Genomic DNA, 23,555 nt, shown 5'->3' with positions numbered 1-23,555 from the left:
CTAAGAAACAGCTGAAAACAAAGTTTTTAAAAAAAAAAGTTAAATCGGTTAATGAGTTGTTAAAATTAGGAACAAAGGTGTGGTTGACTTCAAAAGAAACAGATAATAAATATATATTGTTAGGTGAAACCTTAATAAATATGTATTGTTAGGTGAAAACAAAAAAATATTAAAAGCAAAATTAGATTTTTATAGGGATGTTATGGAAGCAAAACGTGAACCTGAATATTTTTACAAAGCAAATATACTTGGTGGTAAGAGAGTAGACTTTACAAGCTATGAGTTCTTAAGTAATTTGCAATCAATTATTAGATCAAGGAATTTTCCAGAGCCCATTGAGAGTAAGATTTCTTTTATATAAAGAAAAAAACAAGATATTTTGATTGCACATATTTTCTTTTTACCACCCAGTAAATGAAGTTACAGGTAAAATACACTATATAAAAGTTACTTTATAAAATTATGACCAGTAAAACAACACGGCTTTCAAATTTTTTAACCTTAAGTACTAGCTACTAAATAGTATGTTTTTCACACTTATTTGGTTTAGTGTTTTCAGAACATTCTCCTCCATCAAAGTTTTAAAAACCACTCTTTGTTCTTTTAAGTTCTATAACTGAAACGATTCTCTTAACACTGTTGTAACATCCGCTGGCAGTTCTTCAATAGGTTGTGAAAATTTAATTTTTTTCCTTATGATTATGAAACAGAAAGTAGAGTTATGTAAAAAATTGAAGAATGCAAAGCTGTTTCAATTAGCAAATCAAGAAAAACTAAATGTCTTGCCTATTGTTCTAAATGATCTTACCCGACAAGAATGATATATGTGGCCCTCATGTGGCCATAGTGCTTACAAGTTGAATAAAAGTGTGAAACTATATTCCAGTTGACGATTGATACAATCCTGATGATCAGTGTGGCCCACACGAGGAAAATATAATGCATTGACATAATTAATTCACTTAGTGTTGTATAATCCAAAAATAAATACGGGGTAAATTAGATGTGACTATCGTATGAGCCATACATATAAAACACACAATCTTGCCTCATTTTGAATTTTAAATTTTAACCAATTGTAAACTACGATTACATTGCAATGCATTTTAGTAAACTCTAGAATATTCCATGATATCATATGGTTTACAGTTTTGATAATTTTCAATTCTTAGTTGTAAGTGTGTTTGAGCGGTTTTGTAATAAATATATTATTCATTACAAAACCGCTTAGAATTATATATTATTGAATGTTTATTTAGAATTGCTATTCAAAATAAACTTTCAATAAAATTTGTAAATCAGAGTTACACTTATCGAATAAAAATTTATTGTTATGCTTAAGGAGTTATACTTAAGTTATGATGTTTTTCCATTTAAGTTTTTTTAACTGGCATTCCTATACAAATAAGTGTACATACAGTATGGTACTTATTTGTATAGGTATATATGTATAATTAATTGTACATTCTATACATAAGCAAATCTACTGACTTATTTAAATATGATATTTAAACAAGTCAGAAGATTTGTTCATGTATTAGTTATAACTTTCTTATAATGCGGCTTTCGTTCTTATTTAGTGTGGCTTTAATGAGATAAACATTATATAGCCACAACATAGCCACATATGGAACGCACCAACGCCATCCCATAAAGGAGAGTGGTAAATATATGGCTAACATATGCTTCCCACACGTGGGCCACATGAAACTTTCACGCAAAAATGAAGTGTGGCTTTCGTTCCTATTTAGTGTAGTTTTAGTATGATAAACATTATAGCCACATATGGAACGCACCAAAGCCATCCCATAGAGGAGAATGGTAAATATATGGGTTAACATGCAATTGCCATATATGGTCCACATGAAAGTTTCTTGTCGAGTAATTATCTTGTTGGGAAATTTATTAAACATAAAATAGTGAAAGTTAGCATTAAAAAATATTTTTGGTGTAGAGGTAAAGTTTCTAGAATAAACAAATTAACCCCTACTTTAAAAATAACTTTGTTTGATGTGAGACTGGAGAAAATCAAGTATGGATTTTTCCATTGCTTGTTGACTTTGAAAAAGGTTATCATATTGTAAAAGCTTTTTTTTGTACTTGATAGCTTTTAGATTGTATTCGATTGAAAAAAACAAAAATTGTTAATTATATATTAAATATAATATTTAAGAAAATTGAAAATTTGTCAACTTAGTGTTTTAATTGCTCACAATTTTAATGTTCTAATTGTTCAATAAAGTAAAATCAGACCTATATTGGTTTGCATTTTTTTGTTTTGTTTTTCTAAACTTTAGTAATGTGTGAACTGAAAGTTGTTTTACTTGTTTATTATTGTTTAAAAGTTTATGCATTAAAGATAAGAGATTATTGCTATAAGTTCTTGCTTCATTTACGATAAAAGTAAAAAAAATATTTCAAAAAAAGAAAAACTGAATTCAAGTTACGGATGCTTTTGTCTAAAAAAAAGTCAAATCAGGTATTATAAAAATGCAAATTTCTTGATAACTAGAAGTGCTACAAAATAGATTGAACCCATTTTGAAACAAGGTTAACATTGTGAATGCAATAAAATCAAAGTTAACATTTCAGGTTAATTATATCACAAGATTATAAATGGGACTGAAGTGCCTAAACCAAACGACTTAATGAAGTCATTTACATAAATTAAAACAAACTCCTCTCTGGTTATTTGCCAACTCTTATTTACAATAAAAGAAAAACATAAAAAATATCTTACTGCTTCAAATTTAACAAACTTTAAATAAAACAAAACGAAATTGATTTGTTTCTTATTCCCTTGCTATAAAGCAAATGTTTTAAAATAATTGAAACGTAAAATTCTTAACCAAAAACAATAATTTTATTAATCAAGTTTAAATATTTAGTGAAAAAAGAATTTTTTACGCTCTTTTGGTCTAAAGGTTGTCAAAAAATTTTATTCGTTAGTTTAACACAAAAAGTTATTGCTTGATTAATAACATGGAAAAATCGTATCAACTTTGGAAACACATAAACTTTAAAAAATTTTGGGATTTTAAATCAATTTTTATTTAAATTTAGTTTATTCATGTCTTATATTCTTTTTTATTTATGTAACCATCTTTCGATTTTTTTTTTGTTTTTGTTTTTTGATTTGTTATATTTTTAACATGGTTATAATTATAGTTTTGTTACCATACTTTAATAGTAAATTATGTGTTTTCTTAGCAATGACCTATACCAAAAAATTAAAACAAATTTCTAAAAACGATCTTATAGAATCTTTTTTCTTCATTTCATATTTTAGAACAAGTTACATCAAAACCTTAACACGTTAGAAGAATTTTTATGTATTAGAATAAAGCTATAGTAGACTCTACTATACTCCTAATGATTGTGACTAGCTCCTCATTAAAGTTCTTCATTTTTTTTGCTATGCCCTCATTATACTGAAGACGTTGCTCATTTCCATCCTTAAAAAGTTTAAAAATACGATCTCCTCTTGTGCTTGAATTGACTAACTCATCTTTTTGAAACACAAGGTAGTTTGCAAACTTGTCATAAACTGTTGCTCGATATTTAAACCTGTTTGAATTTGGGTTACCAATTCCTTGAACTTTTGATTCAATTAAGCTTTCATTACCGTTATGTAATAGCATACCAAAACTTTCTTCTTCTTCATTTTCATCATCTAAGCTTCTGCGCCACCTCTTCTCGCATGCTCCTTGGAACTCAATCCACATTCTTAGACGAATTTCACAAATAGTTACGGGTGTTACTTGGCTTGCACTTATTCTCCAATCTTGAGAGTTGAACTCAAACTGATTTAAATGAACGTTAATTTTTTCAAAAATTAAACTATATTTTTTCTTTAAACTTGCATTTGAAGGTGTCGGTGGATTCCTGGCAATCAGTGCAATGTGTGCTTGAAACACTACCATTGTCATAAACATTGTAGCATACTTGACAAGATTTCGTCTTGATGTTGATAGACTTGATTTAAAGTCAACAATGGCATCCTCTAAAGTTATTGCTAGATCATCAAAACAATGGAATGTCTTTTGCAGTTTTTTGGACATTTTTTTGCACACGGAAAAACCTCTGCTTATTTTTTCAATGTCTTGCTCCATAACAATTAAATCTTCAATGTTGTAGGTGATGTTGAAAACTTTCTTTGCCATGATTTGTGCAATATTCCAAACAGAGTTACCTGAAAACGTCAAAAATAAAAAGATTATTTTCAAAAATAAAATTCAAACATCCGTAAATGCTTGATAGAAACAAATGAAAAGGTTTTGCCTGATTTTTTTCAACTTATGTGTTATACAACTTAAACAAAAAAAACTATATAACTATTATATTTTGATTATAGCTTGCGTAATTCTATTATAGCTTGCGTAAATCTATAAAAAAATAATTTGTTGACTAATGTAATTATTTCTAGTTATATTATTTTTTATTTTATGGCTTTACTTTAGGATATATCATAAGTAGAGAAAGACTTTTTGATTCCGTTATAAATAAGTTTGGGATCGTTGCAATGAATCTCTTTTGTTTCAAATTCTATATTAATTAGATTTTTAGCAAACTTAAGATCGTCTTCAAAAAGGAAAATTGAAAATATAAATGTATGAGGTTAAATCTTTGAAACTAAAATAGAAACTAAAAGCTCAACTGGTTACTCACTTTTTAAATGTTGAGAGAAAAAAATCCACGAAACCAAACAAAATCTTTTGTATAATATTACATTTTGTCACATTTCCCGCGCAACATCATTTAAAATTTCAATAGACCCGCTATTAGAATGCTGAATGATGTGCAAAAATGTATAAACGGTCATAGACTTAATTACTTTTATGGGAAAAGTTCGAATCAACAAATTATACTTATATTGTTATTAATAATATATAGCGATGAAAATTAATAAAATTAATGAAAATAAAGAGTTTTAGAAAAATATAATAAACTCAATTTTTTAAATCTATAAGCGTGTATTGTTTACTTACTGCCATTTGAGGTGATAAAGTACTCTTGAATAATCTGTTCACTTTTTAAAACATTTCTGTTTGCAATGGCTTTGTTTGATTCAGAGTATATCTTTTTTAAAGTAATTGATTCGCATGACACTGCATAAAAAACAGTAAGAAGAAAGTATAGTTTTTGCATATTACAATGTAATTATAAAATATTGTTTGTCTTCTAAATTGCTGCTAGTTATGCTTTTAGGCTGCCGGTAAAACTAATGGTTTAACTTAAAGACATCTGATGGTTTTATAATGTACATTTTTGGGATCATATCCAAAGTGAGCAAGTTTGTTGTTGCGACGAAGATATGTGGTGAACAAATAACTTTCATTCCTTGCCCAATGAGGTGAAACAAAGTTGGTTCTTTCTCAAAACATTTTCTATATTTACAGAAAAATTAAAAAAAAAAAACTGTTAACCAGCTATTGTAAACAACAAGATGCACTTGTTTTATTACTTATCAACTTTTTTTTTTTTTTTAGGTGCCCGAAGAAGTCCTTACGATCTTATTACAGAGCACCGCATAGTTTCTGAGGCAAACTTGATTAGAGCTTTAACTAAAAAACTTGGCTCAAGTTTAACTAATATCTTACCTTACTCATAAAAGTTTGCTTGCCCTCCTCCAAAGCTGAATCTGGTAATTGGTTGCGTGAAAAATATTTTTCTTCACGCTTAAAATATTCTACAATATTCATAGAAAACAAACTGAGCTTACTTTTTGTAGTTGATTACCTAGCGCCATTCCACTTTATTTGAAAAATTTTAAAATCTAAGAGTCGCTATTAAGTCTGGTGATTTAGTGCGACTTAGTTTGGTGTGTTATTTTGCTAACTATTTCAAAATCTCGGATGAGCTGTGGGTATAATTTCCGGAAAATTGCTTTTAATGGTTTGAGTTTAAGTTCTAGTACATAATACTAATTGTTACATTAAGGGGCAAAAACTTGCTTAAGGTACAATAAAATATTCAAATTATATTTTTTTAAATAATTTGAAAATATTTATTATCATTTCATATTAGGAATGGCATTCATTGAAATATATTTAAAGGATCAATATTTGTGTTTGACTTGAATTCTGTGACGACGCACAGTGCCTCAAAAACTTTAACAAGTGGCCAAATGTATATTCTAAAAAAAGCAATTTTTTAGCTTAAATTTTTTTAAACCTATTTTTCAAAGCATTAGGGTAATTATTTTGACAAATATTTTATTTTAAAAATTAAGCATTTTGCAATTATAAAACTACTTTTTCAGCAAAATAAAATTAAAAACGCTTTTTTAAATTAGAAGCGAAGTTTTGCGGACAATTTGACGAGTTTTTAACGTAAGACCAATCACAGCCTTAAAATTAATAGCAAAATTCTTAAAATGATTATTTTATCACTTAAAATATGAAAGTACTTTTAAAACAAAAAAATTATTGAAACAAATATTTTTAAAACTTGAAACAAATTTTTTTAATAGATTTTAAAAAAATAAAAAGATTTATATTTACAAAAAGCCTACAAAAAAGGTGCCACCAGATACTACTTTAATTTTTGTGTTTTTGTAACTTCATTAATAGTACAGAAAAAAAATTATGCAAAGTTTTAGCTGCATATAATTATGCATACCTTATTGAGTTAACACCTGATGACTAAAAAATGAGACAACTTTAAAATTGTTATTATAGCCATAGTTACATTGCTATCAAATTTAATTTAAAATAAACTTATGAACAATTATATGATATTTAAAAAAATATATTTATTGGTTTTCAATAACATCATTAAAAGCAATTCCACCTAGACGAACTGAAGTCATTGAGGCATAACGTTTTCCTACTTCCGGATCCATTTTGTTAAGACAATTCACGAACGGCCTTTGAGCATAATGTGACCTAGCTAAATCTGGCCAGAATAAGTACTCTTCATTTTTATAATGTTCATCAATGAAGGGTATTAACCGCTTGCGGAGACATCCGATGTATGCTTGTTTGTTGATTGCCTGGCCACTTTCAAAAAACATTGGTTTTGAAGTCCCTTTGGGCGATATAATCAAAGAGACTAGCACCTTTTCCTCGTACTTCTTCTTTCTTTTGAATTTGACGTCGCTAGTTGTAGATGACACGTTGCTAGAATAGAAGCCATCGTTGCCAGCCAATATTGTACTCGTATATGTGAAATATGATTCGTCATCTAAGACAAAATCAAAATTTCTAAAGTTGCGATATATATGCCGACACAAAGGTTTGAGTCGAGCTAGTTGGCTTTCGCTTCGATGTGGAATCTTTTTCTTCTTGTAATATCTAATATTCGTCTTATTTTTAAGAATTTTAGATATATACGATTGGTCACAATCGAATCTTCGAGCTACTTGACGTTGTGAAACACCGTGATGTTGATCAAATCCCTTTTTCAGTTAGTCTATATGTTTTTTGTCCATTTTTTTCGCCTTTAGACCGCTTCCTTTTTTTCGTTGATAGCCTAAATTATTGTCTACATGTTCTGGAGCACGTTATATGGTCGCTTTCGATGCTCCATCATCTAGAAAGTGTTTTACTGTGAAGATTTTTGGCTTTTCCAGATGCGAACTGTTTTCTTAGGTCTTCTTGCAAACTTGTTTTATACGGAGCCATTTTATTTAATATTTTAAAACTATAATATAATTTTAATAGAGTATTAAATTCCCTATAAATGTACTAATTTATTTCAATTGCATGTTTATGAATAGCATACATAAACTGATTTAAATTTTGTCTCATTTTTTAGTCATCAGGTGTTATCTTTATAAGTGTTTGTGTATTTATGTTTATAAAGTAAATCTTAAAATAATTATGGTTAAACTTTTGTTTAACCATATTTATCAATGTCAGGTACGTTCTAATTAAAGACATCTGGATTTTGTAATGTGTTTATTTGGTATTTCTTTCGAATTAACTAACTAATCAAAACTGTTTGTTTTCATATATAAAATTAAACAAAAATGTTCGTTGCCTAAAAACTTTTATGTGCAAGATGTAACTTCTATTTTGCATTTGATCCGATTGCATTCGAGAACACTAATAATTAAGTAACAGTTATTCTTTAGCTAATTGGTACACGGAGATCGAATATAAGTTCAATGTAGGTTCTATAAAAAGCGTAGGTAATCGAGTATTTTTACTTATCGAGTAAATGAGTATAAAGTAAAGTGAAAGTTGGAAGTAATTGAGTTAGAAAGATAGCATAGAGAAAAGCAGATTGGCAATTTGAGAAACACAAGAAATTAAAAAACGTTGAGTGAAAAGCAAAGTGCGGTGAAAAGGCATTGCAACCTGGTCTGTTAACTCTCCACTGATGGATAAAACATTTGAGTACATATTTCATCTTGGCTGCAAAATTAATCCATAGGTTCATTAAGCTAGGATAGAACAGAAAAAATATCATCCAAGCCACTCGCAGAAAAGTACTTAGAAGGGCTATTAAAGATACTGAGATATTCTCCGATATAACTGGAGTTGAAATTGATGTAATAAAAATATTGAGGACAGTCCTAAAGGTAGTTTGTTTGGGTTTCGAACTAGACAGTGTAAAATTCAAATTGTTCTGCAATGAAACTACAAATTTGATAGTGCAAAAAAATTCCTGGAATATAATACCAATAAAAGAATGCTGTCTTGTGCAAAACCCTAAATCGTTGTAGCAGCACTACTTTGCAACAGCAGGCTATAAGATAGTCGATGTATGTACTGAAGCCCCCGTAACTTCCTGTTTTTGTATGACGCCATCAGTGTGCGTCTAATGCTCATCTATATAAGTATATTTATATTTGCATATAAAATTATAAAATTAAAAGTTGAAATTATATAAAAATTAAAAATAAAATATATATATATATATATATATATATATATATATATATATATATATATATATATATATATATATATATATATATATATTAGAAATCGATATAATTGGGATAAAAGTATAAAAGTACCTCACAGATGGGAAATAATACGTTCTGAATCAGAAATACGGATTACTTAAAATCCAGTGTGGACTAAATTTGAATTAAACATGATAAATGATTGGTGTATTGCAAATAAACTCTTATTAAACGTCGAAAAAATAAAGTATACCTTATTTCATAGAGAAGATAACCTTCCCCTTAAGTTACAAGATCTATTTTAAACAATAAACAAATAAAAAAGCAAAAATACATAAAGTTTTTGGGAAAATCTGTTAACATAAAGTTATCTTGTCTTGTCTATTTTAAAAATTTACAATCAAAATTTATATAGATACGGTTTACGATATTCCCGAAAGTTGTAAAACAAAAAAAAGTTTGAGTAAACAAACATTAAAAATGGTACAATTTATGAAGTAATCAAGTTTTGAAGAAAAAAAAAAGATCAGGTTATTTTTTGAATAGAAGATGTTTTTTTAAAACTAAAATAATTATTTTGAAATTAAAACGTTTCGAAATTTAACTTTTATCATTCTTGCTTTAATTTTAATATATAGTTATATATTGCTCAAATGGAAGTTAATAAACTTATAAAATGGAAATATGAAATATGCACAGAACATAAATGTAAAAAAAGAGGATATTAGATGTAATTGTGCATCATTTTTTCAATTATCTCCTTTTCCTACTATAAAAAAGTCTCCTTTTCAACGTGAAATTTGGATAAACTTGTTAACCGCCTAAAAAGCGCTCCTGGAGCAACTGATTTTTTTCTGTCTAAAGAAAGATGCACGAGTTTGCTTCAACCATTTTAAAGATAAAAAGCCTACTTTAAAAAATCTTCTTCCCACTGAAAAACTTGGATACGATTCTAGACATAAAGTTGCTCTTTTGTGCCTCTATATACAAATAGTACAATAAATACTGATTCTACACAGCCTTTACTTAAAAAATATAAACCAAACGTAAACTCTATTACATACTGGAATACCATATTTACTTGATCAAAATCGAGACATTTTTTCTGTTAAATAGCCACGTTCTAGTTCCTCATTATTTAGTGTCAACTTCAGTCCAAAAAAAACATTAACTTTATGATTGAACCAGTACCAGTAGTAGTAGAAGCAATAGATGAAAATGAAAATTATTTTTATCCACTTTTTAATCTTAATGAGTTGTCTCAAGCTCAAGACTCAAGTTTTTTTTATAAGTTTCCTGAAAAAAACTTATATTGGCAAATTTTAAATTAAAAACAAAAATTAAATCATTATCTTCTTTTTCAAAACAGAAAATTACAAATATAGATAATTATAATTAAAAATAAAGTCAAAACTAATCTTCAAAACAAACTCGACAAACAGTTATTATCATCTGATAAGAAGTGTAATTTTTACTCAAACATTTCTATCGTGAAAGTTTTTAACATTCTCCATGGCATTCTAAAACCAGTTGTACATTATTGGTTCGACCAAAAAAATGTGGTAGATACAGAAAATTATGTTCACTAGATGAATTTTTACCTGTTCTGTTGAAATTACGTCTCGGATCGTAAAGTAATGACATAGTTGGTGGATTTAATGTTTCTCTTGGTACTGCTTCGAAAATTTTTAAATCTTGGATAAGAGTCATTATACAATATTTTAAATCGTTTTTTTACTTTCCAGATGAAGAAAAGGTTCGTTTGAACCGCCCTGATTGTTTTAAAGATAGTCCAAGTCTGTTAAGAAATAAAATTTGACTGCTCTGAAATTTTTATAGAAACACTAAAAGATTTAGAACTGCAAAGTACAACATGGTCTGAATACAAGCACCACAATACAATGAAGTTGCTTGTATCAGTTACCTCTAGTTCTTCCATAAATTTTGTTTCAGAGGCATATACTGGAAGAATGTCAAATAAAGCAATAACATTGGATTGTGGCTACCTTCCTAAATTCCCTCCTTATTCATCAATTTTGGCTGATAAAGGTTTTAATATTGCTAGTGAGTGTGCTGCTTACAGGGTTACCTTTATTTCCCCACCTGGCAAATGAGGAACTTCTCAAATGATACCCAAAGAAGTAGAAAAAACAAGTAATATTGCTAAACTTAAAAATCTCAGATAATTAGAAGAATGAAAACTTTTTTAATAATTGGACAAAAATTTCACTACTTGACAGTCTTAATAACATCATCATAATTTGTACAACGCTTTTGAATTTTAAATGTTTTATCATGAAATAATACTATTTTATGATAAAACATTACTTAATTGTTGCTTCAAAGTATATTTACGTATATATATATATATATATATATATATATATATATATATATATATATATATATATATATATATATATATATATATATATATATATATATATATAAATTATTAAAATCACTTATCTAACTTTTTTCTTCAACTTAAAGTTTCACCATTGCTCGATCATCAGGAAGAGTTTCTAAATCTCAAAAAAAATTCAACTTATAGAAAAAAATATTTAACAGGAAGTTATAAATTATTATAACTAAAAATAAAAATAAAAAAATTTTTTAATTACTGTATTATTTTGGTTAACGGGAAGCTACAGAAAGTAATTATCACACACACACACACACCCACACACACACACACACACCCACACACACACACACACACACACACACACACACACACACACACACACACACATATATATATATGTATATATATATATATATATATATATATATATATATATATATATATATATATATATATATATATATATGTATATATATATATGTATATATATATATATGTATATATATATACATACATATATATATATATATATATATGTATATATATGTATATATATATATATATATGTATATATATATATATATATATATATATATATATATATATATATATATATGTATATATATATATATATATATATACATATATATATATTTATATATATATATATATATACATATATATATATATATATATATATATATATATATATATATATATATATATATATATATACACAGGCCCGGCTCGAAGCGTGTTCGAAGTGTGCAATGCACACTTCGAACACGCTTCGAAGTGTGCATTATAAGTGTGCATAAATAAAAAGGCGCCTCCAAATGAATTTTTATTACCAAAGGAATCTTAATTTCTATTTTTTCAAAATTTAGATAAGTAAGTATTGTATTTTTAGCGCCACATAAAAATGTTGTCAGTTAATTTTCATTTTTTCACTTTGAAAAGGAATTTAAATTTTATAAGTAAGTGAATTTGAATCATAAACTCACTGTTGAATTTGAATTATAATACTGAAAAATTAAATATTAAAAATTATTTGCTGTAACATGGATCGGAAACGGAAATTGTCTGTCTTTGAGCAGGAGTAATTTAATCTAACATTCAACCTTACTGGCTCAATACAATGTCTTCAAGAAATCATTGAAGGAAAATATTAAATCTGCAAAAATGATATGTTTAGCTGGGTTGGTTTGGTACTTGAAATTGATGAAAGATATGAAGGCGCCCTTTTAAAATTCATGCATCCTCATTTATCTATCACTTCATTACACTGGCCAAGTAGAGTTAAAAAAATCCTCAAAAAACCCACCTCACAATTTTGCACTCTTTACCATACATACTTTAATTAAAACGAAAAAAAGTTCTAAATAATTTAGTGCAACCATGGTTATCAGGCCTCCTTTCCGCCTTTGTTAAAATTTTAAAAATAACTATAGGTGAAGTACAGTCCCCATATTGATATAGTTCTAGGTATTTTCATTAAAAACAAATGTCATATTCTGATTTCTTGTCCTAAAAACTACACTGGTGCTAATTTTCAGCTTAATCACATGTTTAGTTGAACAGTAGCTTGCAAAACAAAAACTGTAGTAAAATCAAATTTTGATTTTATTGTTGCACTGTGTATAACAAGACATGTTTTTAATATAACTTTTTTAATTGCACCATTATGCAAGCAAGTAATGATATTTTTTATAGTTTAAATCGTATTCAAGCATTAAAAGATTTTGTCTCTATACTTAGAAATATTATTAATCAACGCCTCCAAATATACTTTAAAAAAGCCTAAAAATTGCATTTCAAAATATTTTAACTTGGTTATCACTGTTTGTTTTTTGCTAGATTATCTGATTACTGAGTTTAACACAATGTTTGATTGATACAATTTTCAAGTATTATAAAGAACCGGTGTTTTAATTTCTTCGTTCTAATCTTCAGTTTCTTCTAAAAACAATTGCAGAAATTCAGTTTTTTGTTATACTAGTTGGAAAAACCAAATCATATGTTTTAGTGCCTTTCATTTAACCAAAGGCTTTATTAGGTTTATTTATTATTGCCAAACCAAAGTCTTTATTACGTGAGTTAGACCTGTGGGAAGTTTAGTTGAATTTCACTGAACTGCCTGAATTTCAAAAATGAACTCCTATCTAATAATACTGAAACATTACGAGCAACAAACCTTTTCTTTACTGAGGCCCCTCAAAGGTTATAAGAGAATAGTAAGTAGAAGTTGCAAAGCAAAATGGTAGATAAATTCTAAATGGTTTAGTTTAGCTTTTCACACAGTCTATAGATAGTAAACAAGTTTTTAACAAGTTTGTTATAAATGCTTATGAATTGTGTTTTATATAAAATTCAAATATAATGAAAGTATTTTCAAAAAATGTCTTAACTGTTTTTTTCTTAAACGGCTATTTTCATAACCAGACATCTTTGTAAAAACATTATTTAGCATTGTATAGTTATTAAAATAAGTTTTTGACTCAAAGTATTAATAAAGTTTATTTATAATTAAAAGTTATCTATGAAGTTATATAAAAAAATTTACACAGCAAAATCTTGTATTTAAAAAATTATAACCTGTAAATATTTTATATAAACGTAAAATTTTAAAAAGTGAAACTAAATATAAGTAACTAAGTATAAGCAACGTTTAAATGCGATGAAAAAAATAGCACAAAAACTAGGTAACGGAGCTGGCTAGCGGAGGAATTTTAACTAAAAAAATTATCGAAACGGTAGATATACGAGAATATACGGAGCCTAAACGAAAGGACTAGAATACCATTTACTTTCTCCCGTTTTATAACCGGCCGTTTAGAGTTTTTTTCTTAACGGTCACTCAAATTCTCCGTTAGTTTAACAGAGAGATTAGAATGCGGCTGCTGAAGTGCCAAGTTCGTCCATATGTAAACATAAATTATCTAAAATTACTTATCTCTAATTCTTTGTTTCATTGAATATGCTAATATTACATGGGGTAGTACACAATAAACTAAACTTAAAAAAATGCTAAGTTTGCAAAAACACGTTAATAGATTTATATACGGGGAAAAAAGAAGTGAGCAGACTAAACCTTTAATGAGAGATATGAAAATGATGGCTCCATATGAAATAAACATCTACATGTTCCTAATTTTCATTTCTAAACTTTTAACGTGTTGAAAATAACAAAAAATATTGTAAAAAAGAAATGATTTTAGTTATTCTAAATAATTCTTAGTTTTAGTTTAGAACGGAAGAAGTTTTCAATCAAACAGTTTTATCTCTGTTTTGAAGTAACGCATGGATGCCTCCTTAAAATTTTGAGTATAAAAATTAATAAAAACTGTGTACTTAGCAATTGTTAAGCTATTTTTATGTGAGCAAATCATTTTTGTGTGTACTTTTAATTTGTTAAACTTAATTTGCGCAACCATGGTGACGTAAAAAAAACGTGATTTAAATATTGTTTTTGTTATTCGTTTCGCTATTTTTTTTTTCTGAAAATTTTTCTAAAAATTTTATTAGGAAAAGAGTAATTGATGGACAAAAAAATTGGTTGCCATGCAGCGGGAAAATACCAATGGTTTACTTTCCAATAATGATTACACAAAACAAGAGTTTTCTAGTAGTAACGAAATCTCGCCTTTATCCGATGATTGTTTAAAAAATCAAAAAATTATGAACAGCCTAAATGATGTTAGCTACGAAAATACTTCAAGTAAGAATGATGAAAACAAAAACTTAAATGACAACGTTAATGGTGATGATATGCGCAAAAATTACGCAAATGAAAATGTAGTTCAAAAAGATAAAATAGATTCGAACCATTTTATTGCAAATGAAGATAAAGATTCGAACCATTTTATTGCAAATGAAGATAAAGATTCGAACCATTTTATTGCAAATGAAGATAAAGATTCGAACCATTTTGTTGTAAATGAAGATAAAATAGATTCGAACCATTTTGTTGCAAATGAAGATAAAATAGATTCGAACCATTTTGTTGCAAATGAAGATAAAATAGATTCGAACCGTTTTGTTGTAAATGAAGAAAAAGATTCGAACCGTTTTGTTGTAAATGAAGATAAAATAAAAAACAATTTAAATGAATATGATTCCCAAAACGAACTATTAGAACAAGCGAAACTAAAACGCCAGATATTTATGATACTAATTTGTGTTAATATGATTGCCTTCCTGGGTTCTTTTTCCTATTGGATGCAAAGTGGAGTTTTACCTTACTTAACGAGAAAAATTGGTGTTAACCCGCAAGTTTTTGGCTACATGCAATCTACTTTTGCTTTGTATCAACTTGTTGGCTCACCATTATTTGGGCGATTTGGCGATGTGTTTGGTTGTCGCATTTGTTTGGTGGTGTCAGAAATAGCTTCTGCAGTTGCTTTTGGCTCACTTGCATTTGCCACAAATGTTGCCATGTTGTTTCTTTCTCGCGTACCGGCAATTTTTATGCATAATCTTCAAGGATCATATATGATAATAACGGACTGCACACTTCCAGCTGAGCGAGCTAATTATCTTGGAAAACTTGGCGTATCTCACGGAATTGGTATTTTTTACTTTCTAATTTTTTTAATTTTAACTGTTAAGGTTTTACACATATATATATATATATTAGTTTTCTTTCTCCCCACCTCCTCCTCCTACATGCTAACTCTTATCTTTGTTGTACCTCATCTTTGAAAGCAAAGTTTTATTTTTATTAGCACTATCAGTTTTCATTAAAATGTTATATCGAGCATTGCAACTTTTAAAATAGTTTAAGGCCATAGAGTATTCAAAAGGTTTTGGTAGAAAAAGGAGAGGAACAATCTATTCATTTGGCAGATTTACTGAATCAAAGAGATGAACTATTTTAACTGTTTTTGATGAACATCTTGTTAACATTTTCCCGTAATTTTCCTAAACATGATAATTAGATTTTTTAATTCTGAAACTCATTTAAGATTTATCATGCACCTAGGAAAAAAAGTTCTATAGAATTTCTATAAACTTTTGAAACATATGGTCAATAGAAATTTTATAGAATTTCTATAAAATGTCTATTAATTTCTATAGAAATTGCTATAAAATTTTTTTTCTATAGAAAAAAAGGAGAAAAAAGTTCTATAGGAATTTCTATAGAAATCAACGGAAATTCTATAGAAATTCAATATAATTCTATAGAATTTCTATAGGCCAAATGTTTCAAAAGTTGATAGAAATTCTATAAAACTTTTTTTCCTGGGCAGGTGTAAAAAACATTTTATACCATTTTTAAAGTCAGATAGATCTTCTACCAAAACTATTTCAAAAATTGGAAATGGAGGAGGAGCCAGAGAATTCCATTGTATTTGAGTTTAAAAAAAAAAAAACTAGAATCGTATTAATCTGACTCAACACGGTTGGTTACTATTTTTTACATAAATATATAGAATACATAATATAAATGGTATACAAATAAAATGCCAAATTTTCAAAGTTTGTGTTTTGCAGGACTGATCCAGGTTTTAAACAACAAATTTGAAAAAATAATTATTAGTTTACCTTAACCTTGGTTAAGTAAAAAAAATAATTATATTAGTAATTAAAGGCAAACATAATTAATTTAATAATAAGAATAATAACAATTATAAATAATATAACTATAAACAAGGTTATAATTAAACTCAAAACTTTATAGAGCAAAAAAAAAGTTTTTTTCAACAGCACAATATATATTGAATAAGACTTCATGTGATCTCCATTTAGTGGTCGTCCACTAATTACGTCACGTAACAGAGGGGGGGGGGGGAAGGCTAGCGAATTTGTGACAATTTCTTACAGAGGAAGGGGGGCAGGGTATTCAGTTTTGTGACACGACAATTTTTTTTAAGTTTCAAACCTAGAAAATCTTTTCTATTGATAAAAAGAGTGCATCGCCCAAAGCATAAACTATCAGTGATGTGCACTCATGTACATTCGGCTGTGGCTATTACGATTTGACATTTTGTCTTTTTATAAATTGACATTTTTTTTAGTCGATTAATGTAGAGTCCGCAACGTTTACGGCTTTATTAGTCGATGATATATCCGATATACCAACGATTAAAAAATAATCAACAATTATGTTAAATAAAAGTAATATTATAATAGTTATTAAACAATGATAATATATTATTAAATAATATAGTTATTAAACAATGATAGCAAAGTTCAAAGGAAGCGGTGTCCTGCTAGTGTCCCAATAAACCTAAAATTATTTGAAAGATGCTAACTGCTAAAACCAGCATCACAAACTTAAAAAAAAAACGCATAAGTTTGGTGATGAGCAACAAATAAATTATGTAACAACATAGTTTATTACAGCATTAAACCAAGTCAAGTCTAGAAAATACCATAAAAATTTAGGCGAATCTTTAACAAGTTTTAAAATAGTAAATAGTGTCGGTGTGAAAATTTACCCGTTAACTTGCATATTTCATTTTCAACAAATGTGAGGCAAATAATTTTTTTTTTATTAAACTAACTTCTTGAAAAACTAAAAATTTGTTATTCGATTCGAATAATGCTCATAATTCTCAACAACTTTAAAAAAAATTTAAAATCTTTTTCTTGTAAGAAAAGTAAAATACTTCATTATTTCGTTTAACCCCATTTAACTCTGCGTACAAAAATGAACCAGAAATTAAACGAAGTAAACGCAAATATGTTTAGAAAAGGCCAAACTATGTTATAAAAAATGTGAAATATAATAGACTAAGCTATGTTATGAAAAACATTTCATAATTAAATATATAATAATAAACCAATTTGCTAAAGTATTTTCTTGACAAAGAATTTTTTTAATAATGAATGGATCAATTAAACAAAATGTAAGTAAATGATAAAATATCGAAATATTGATATAGATAAAATATCGATATATCGTTATAATCGACTATTAAATGATGAATCGTGTTTAAAAGTTAGCTGTAATAATGTAATAGATAACACAGGTCAACAAAAAAAATTTTTCTGGTACCGAGCAAACGATTTGTTTTTTGTATAGCATTTCTCATTTTGATTTCAAATATGTAACTCTTTTTTTACCATCAGGTCAAGTTGTAAAGATATTTAGGTTCAAGTCTTAAGTATTTAGGGTAAAGTCCCTAATATTGTCGAAAAAAAAGTTATTCAAAAGTATGTCAACCTGGGTCTCAAAAGAAGCGTATTTTCATAGAGATTTTAGAAAACATAAATATTTTTCCTTAAAATTTATTGACAAAAAATTTATGTAAAAAAATGCTAAAGACTCTTAAAAAAAAGTCAACAGAATGTTATTCACCAAAAATACACAAAATACTTATTTTTATTACAAATGAATAACATTTTTAAAATCTCTATGAAAATACGCTTCTTTTGAGACCCAGGTTGACATACTTTTTAATAACTTTTTTTTCGACAATATTAGGGACTTGACCCTAAATACTTAAGATTTGAACCTAAATATCTTTACAACTTGACCTGATGGTAAAAAAAGAGTTGCATATTTGAAATCAAAATGAGAAATGCTATACAAAAAACAAATTGTTTGCTCGGTATCAGAAAAAAAAATTTTTTTTGTTGACCTGTGTAATTAATAACAACCACTCGATTAATTTAATATTTAAAAAAATTTATTGCTATAACTATAACTAAACCTATATAATAATCAAAAGAATAAAATAAATAAAACCAAATATTAAAAAATATTAGAATGTTGATTGTTGTTACATTTAATAAAAATGAAAATTTAACTAATACTTCAATGGGCTTTGATATTTTTTTGTTTGAAATTTGACATTTTTTTTTTTTTTAAATAGGAATGATCGTCGGCTCGTTCACCGGCGGATTAATTACGGAGTATTTTGGAGACAGTGCTACGGCCATATTTGCTGCATGTGGAAACTTACTATGTGCTATAATTGTTTGCATTTTTATACCCGATGACACAAAAGCAATTCGGCGCAAACTAGAAAACATAACAAGCACCGTACCAGCACAAAGTGTTGGTGCTTCATTAGGGTTAAAGGAACTCTTGAACATTTTTAAGATAAAGATAATACGATATTTACTTTTTATTAAAATTTTATCTGCGTTTCCTTTTGCATTATTATACTCCATGTTTTCAATGGCAATAATGGATTTTTACAAACAAGGACCACGTGTTAATGGAATTATTCTGGCATATCTTGGTTCTCTTAGTATTTTGATACAAGGTATTTTGATCGGATTACTTACTAGTCGATTTTTAGACCCAACATTGGTGAAGCTAGCCGTTTTTCTCAATACGGGGGCATTTATGTTTTTAATTGTTGCAGATAACATTTATTTACTTTGTGTAACATTGCTACCAATGGCAATTGGAGGAACAGTATCACATATTGTTATAACAGCTGCAATTACAAAAGTTGTACCTATTGAAGACACTGGGTCAGCATTAGGCTTAACTTTATCGTTTCATGCACTCATTCGTTCAATTGCTCCAACTTTCGGTGGATTTATATTTACAATTGCTGGTTGGCCTTTTATTGGAGTCATAGGGTACTCTATTCACCTATTTCTTTCAGTTTTTGTTGTTCTTTTAGGGAAAGATTCCTTCGACGTGAAGTAAAGTGTGTTAATTATTATTTTAATCATTTGATATCCAATTATAAAAAAAGTTTACATTTAAACTATGGTTTTTTACTTTTAGATATCACAATATATTTGTAGTATAATATAATCATAATATTTTATAACTTTTCTAACAGTTTATTTTAAGAACTTTTTTTTTTTTACATAAAAAGAATGTAACTTATAACATGTTTATTTAACCTATTGTTACTATTTATCTTACAAAATTTTGGTAAACAATAAGTACTAAATGTAGATCAGACGTTTTTTTTAAGTCAATAAAAAACCGTGTTTACGTAACCAATGACAACATAGTAATGTTTAAGCAATTTTAGCGATAGAAAAGTTGCAGAAACAAAAATGTTACAAATTTTCTTTATACGGAAAATAAAAGGTAAATTTTAGATTTTTGGTCTATTACTTAGAGTTTCACTCAAAAATATAAAGCTTTATATATATATATATATATATATATATATATATATATATATATATATATATATATATATATATATATATATATATATATATATATATATATATATATATATATATATATATATATATATATATCAACGTTAACAGCATATAAAATATATTGTGAGGTTAGAATTTTTTTATTTTATCTAAACTATTTTCAGCTTTTAGATAAAACATGCTAAAGTAACAAAAACTTTTTTACTTATAACTTTGGCTTCAACACATTGGAAAAACACTATTCTGAAATACATACATACATACATACATACATACATACATACATACATACATACATACATACATACATACATACATACATACATACATACATACATACATACATACATACATACATACATACATACATACATACATACATACATACATACATACATACATACATACATACATACATACATACATACATACATACATACATACATACATACATACATACATACATACATACATACATACATACATACATACATACATACATACATACATACATACATACATACATACATACATACATACATACATACATACAAACAAGCCTACATGTTTTATGTATGTTTTATTACTAGTATGTTTTATAAAACATACTAGTTTTAGCTGAATATGCTGAATAGCGTATTCAGCTATGATTAAGATAAACCTGTATAAAGATTATAACATTTTACTTTAACCTAATGAAAATAAAATAAATAATATAAAATATAATGATGAAAGCTGTAGAACTTTAAAGCACTATAAAAACAGGGATGCGGAGTCCCAAAAGGACTCCATCATTAAATCTCTGTTATTCCTGATCTCTGGTTTCCAGAGCACTATAAATGTTAGGTAACTTGTGATCTATTATAAAAAATTCATGAAATTTAATAACTTGACAGTTTTCAAGTCTGGAGTCTTAGCCATCATTATGCATAAGGGTTCCGGGTTCAAAAATTAATGTTCCTCTACAGTAAAAGTCCTTTTTTTTTTCAAAAGTAGTCAATAAGCTTCTTTACAATTTTGTAGCTACTTAATACCAAAACCCAAGAAGAAATAATCTTTCGAATCCGAAGTCCTATTTGGAACTTCGCATCTCTGCATAAAAACTTAAGAACTTTAAGTAAAATATTTTAATTTAAGTAAATTACTTTAAGTAAAATAATTTATTTCTCGTTCAAGTTTGTCTTCTCTTAGCAAAAAACTTATTTCGAAAAGTTGAAATCAGATTTTGTATTAAAGCTGGTTGTTACTCTATTTTTGCATGTTACGTTCATTTTTTTTGCATAAATATTGTTATGTTATTTTTGCATGGACAATATCGTTATGTTCAGATTCACAGACTATTATACTAGCTTCAATGACAAGCCTTGCACCTCTTTCTACAGCTTCAGTGTGACATGAACAACTTTTAAATTTAATTATTTCTGAGGTCGGTAAAATCTTGATTTTGCAGTCAATATGCATCTTAATACTATTAAAACAATTTTCTTGAGATCGATAGACACATTTAATCCTACTAGAAAATACAAAAATTCTATTGAGTTATTGGCTGTTGAGAATGGCTCATGGGTCCCGGTTTTCGACTACCGTTATTTAAAGTTAATTATTGTTTGACACGTATCATATAAGTATTTTTAATCTGTACTGAAATCTTCGGCATTGATGCTGGACAACAAATTTCTTTATACTTAAATATATTTTTAATTGGATCACTAAATGAAATTGGCCCGAGTGTAGATTCACTAATGTTATTCAGAAAAATCAAAAATAACTCAGATATAAATAAATGTAGAAATGGTTGAAACAAAGTTAGAGAAGTTGATTAAAACCGTCAATACTATCACTGTTTGCATTTGCCATTATAACCGATTGCCAAAGATGAACTTTTAACTGATTAGCAATAGCATACAAAAATGATACAATGCTTATTTGTAGTTAGTTTTTTTTTCTTCTGTTTTGTGACTTTAATATTAACGCTGTCAAAAATCTTTTTTTTTTTGGTTTCTTGGTCTTTAAGGTTCTTTCATTTTGTTTGCTATTATAATTATTCCAATGTCTATCAGTCCGTATTTCTGAACATGAGGAAATATTCATTGTTTTTCTTAAAATTACGTTTTAGAGACTTTTTTATTAAAATAATAAAATTATAACTATTTCCAACGGTATTTTGTGGTGTTTCATTTTAGGGACACTTTTGTTTTTGATTTATATGATTGGGTTACTTAAAGCCAAAAATTTATTAAGTATCATTTTTGCAAGATGGTACTAACCAATTCTCTTTAAAAAAGATTCTTACAGTTACATTCTATTATTTTACATTACTAACTTCAAATCATATTTTATTGGTTCAAATGTAATTAGCTTCCATTCTCAAACATTTTGATTGATCAAGTTGATAAAGAATCAACTGATTTTATCATAAAAAAAGCGTTTTTTCAAGAGACTTCACACGGAAGAAATGTAATGATTTTGTTTGAAACAAAGTTTTGTAATATAATGGAATCTTATATCAAGCATGAGTTTGTCTGAATAAAAAAAAAAATTAAATAAACTTTATTTAAGTTTTTTATTTAATTTAAATAAACTCATGCTTAATATAAGACACAAAGCTCAAAGCTCAAAACACAAAGCTTACGATCGAAAGCCGCTGACAAACGGTAAATAAAACGGTAAACAAAATAAAGACTTATTTATAAAGTTTTTAAATTATTGCCACTAGAAAGGCGTCAACCATGATCTCCGCTTATAAGAGGTTTTCGTGAGCTTTGCGATGGCGGAAATCGAATTTTCAGAATCTAATTTTTTTTTTATGAAAGTTTTTAAACTGAATTTGTGTACAACCGTAAATAAGTGAATGTTTTACTTGTTTTATATTTTTTTCCAGTTTCTGATTTAAATTATTGTGTTTGTAAATAGATATTAATAAATTTTTATGTTGTTTAAATATATGTTATTTAAATTAATGTTAATTAAATTTATTTAATTTAAATATCTTGGTTTCCGTTGAGACTTTTGTTGCATTAACATTGACAATTCTTTCGTTAATGTTTTAAGGAACGTGAGAACAAAATTTTTTTAAAAGCTTTTTCAGGTTTTAGGATGCCTCAATTTGTTAAATTACCACCAAATCTTTGCGATAAAAACCAACTATGTGGAAAAACCATATATTGGAGAGACTATTGTTCTAATCATAAGAAAATGCAAAGAAGGCATAAGGACCCGTTGACATTTAGAAGAAGCAAG

The 23,555-nt window shown here is 27.3% G+C and overlaps 3 protein-coding genes across 4 annotated transcripts in view; 2 read left to right on the top strand and 1 right to left on the bottom strand.

Annotated features, from left to right (window-relative positions):
- Positions 1-3,240: 3,240 nt before the first annotated feature.
- LOC105847641 (uncharacterized) lies at positions 3,241-5,243 on the bottom strand. The gene is made up of 2 exons (XM_065817308.1): positions 4,989-5,243; positions 3,241-4,192 (listed from the first exon to the last, which is right to left on the bottom strand). The coding sequence occupies exons 1-2, from the start codon at positions 5,146-5,148 to the stop codon at positions 3,336-3,338; spliced, it is 1,017 nt and encodes a 338-aa protein (XP_065673380.1). The 5' UTR covers positions 5,149-5,243; the 3' UTR covers positions 3,241-3,335.
- A 9,329-nt stretch (positions 5,244-14,572) lies between these two features.
- Positions 14,573-20,089, top strand: LOC100210882 (solute carrier family 22 member 18). Its single transcript, XM_065818348.1, has 2 exons — positions 14,573-15,792; positions 19,046-20,089. Exons 1-2 carry the CDS (start codon positions 14,787-14,789, stop codon positions 19,834-19,836), a joined length of 1,797 nt encoding a protein of 598 aa, XP_065674420.1. The 5' UTR covers positions 14,573-14,786; the 3' UTR covers positions 19,837-20,089.
- Positions 20,090-20,107: 18 nt separating this feature from the next.
- The window catches only part of LOC100211930 (uncharacterized), a 28,886-nt gene continuing 25,438 nt past the window's right edge, over positions 20,108-23,555 (top strand). Inside the window, exons 1-2 of one of the 2 annotated variants that reach the window (XM_065818350.1) lie at positions 20,108-20,232; positions 23,404-23,555. In XM_065818350.1, the coding sequence (XP_065674422.1) occupies positions 20,199-20,232; positions 23,404-23,555 (186 nt within the window). In that variant the 5' untranslated portion in view covers positions 20,108-20,198. The remainder of the gene's footprint in view (positions 20,233-23,403) is intronic. The other variant, XM_065818349.1, reaches the window with a different exon arrangement.

Source organism: Hydra vulgaris, chromosome 14 (assembly GCF_038396675.1).
Source record: "Hydra vulgaris chromosome 14, alternate assembly HydraT2T_AEP".
Classification (NCBI taxonomy): Eukaryota; Metazoa; Cnidaria; class Hydrozoa; order Anthoathecata; family Hydridae; genus Hydra; species Hydra vulgaris.
The sequence above is the reverse complement of the archived record's forward strand: the minus strand, read 5'-3'. Positions and strand labels throughout refer to the sequence as shown.

Coding starts and splice junctions, on each gene's coding strand:
- LOC105847641 (XM_065817308.1), bottom strand. CDS start 5,148: ATGCAAAAACTATACTTTCTTCTTACTGTTTTTTATGCAGTGTCATGC. Junction 4,193..4,988: donor CTTTATCACCTCAAATGGCA/GTAAGTAAACAA, acceptor TGACGTTTTCAG/GTAACTCTGTTTGGAATATT.
- LOC100210882 (XM_065818348.1), top strand. CDS start 14,787: ATGCAGCGGGAAAATACCAATGGTTTACTTTCCAATAATGATTACACA. Junction 15,793..19,045: donor TGGCGTATCTCACGGAATTG/GTATTTTTTACT, acceptor TTTTTTAAATAG/GAATGATCGTCGGCTCGTTC.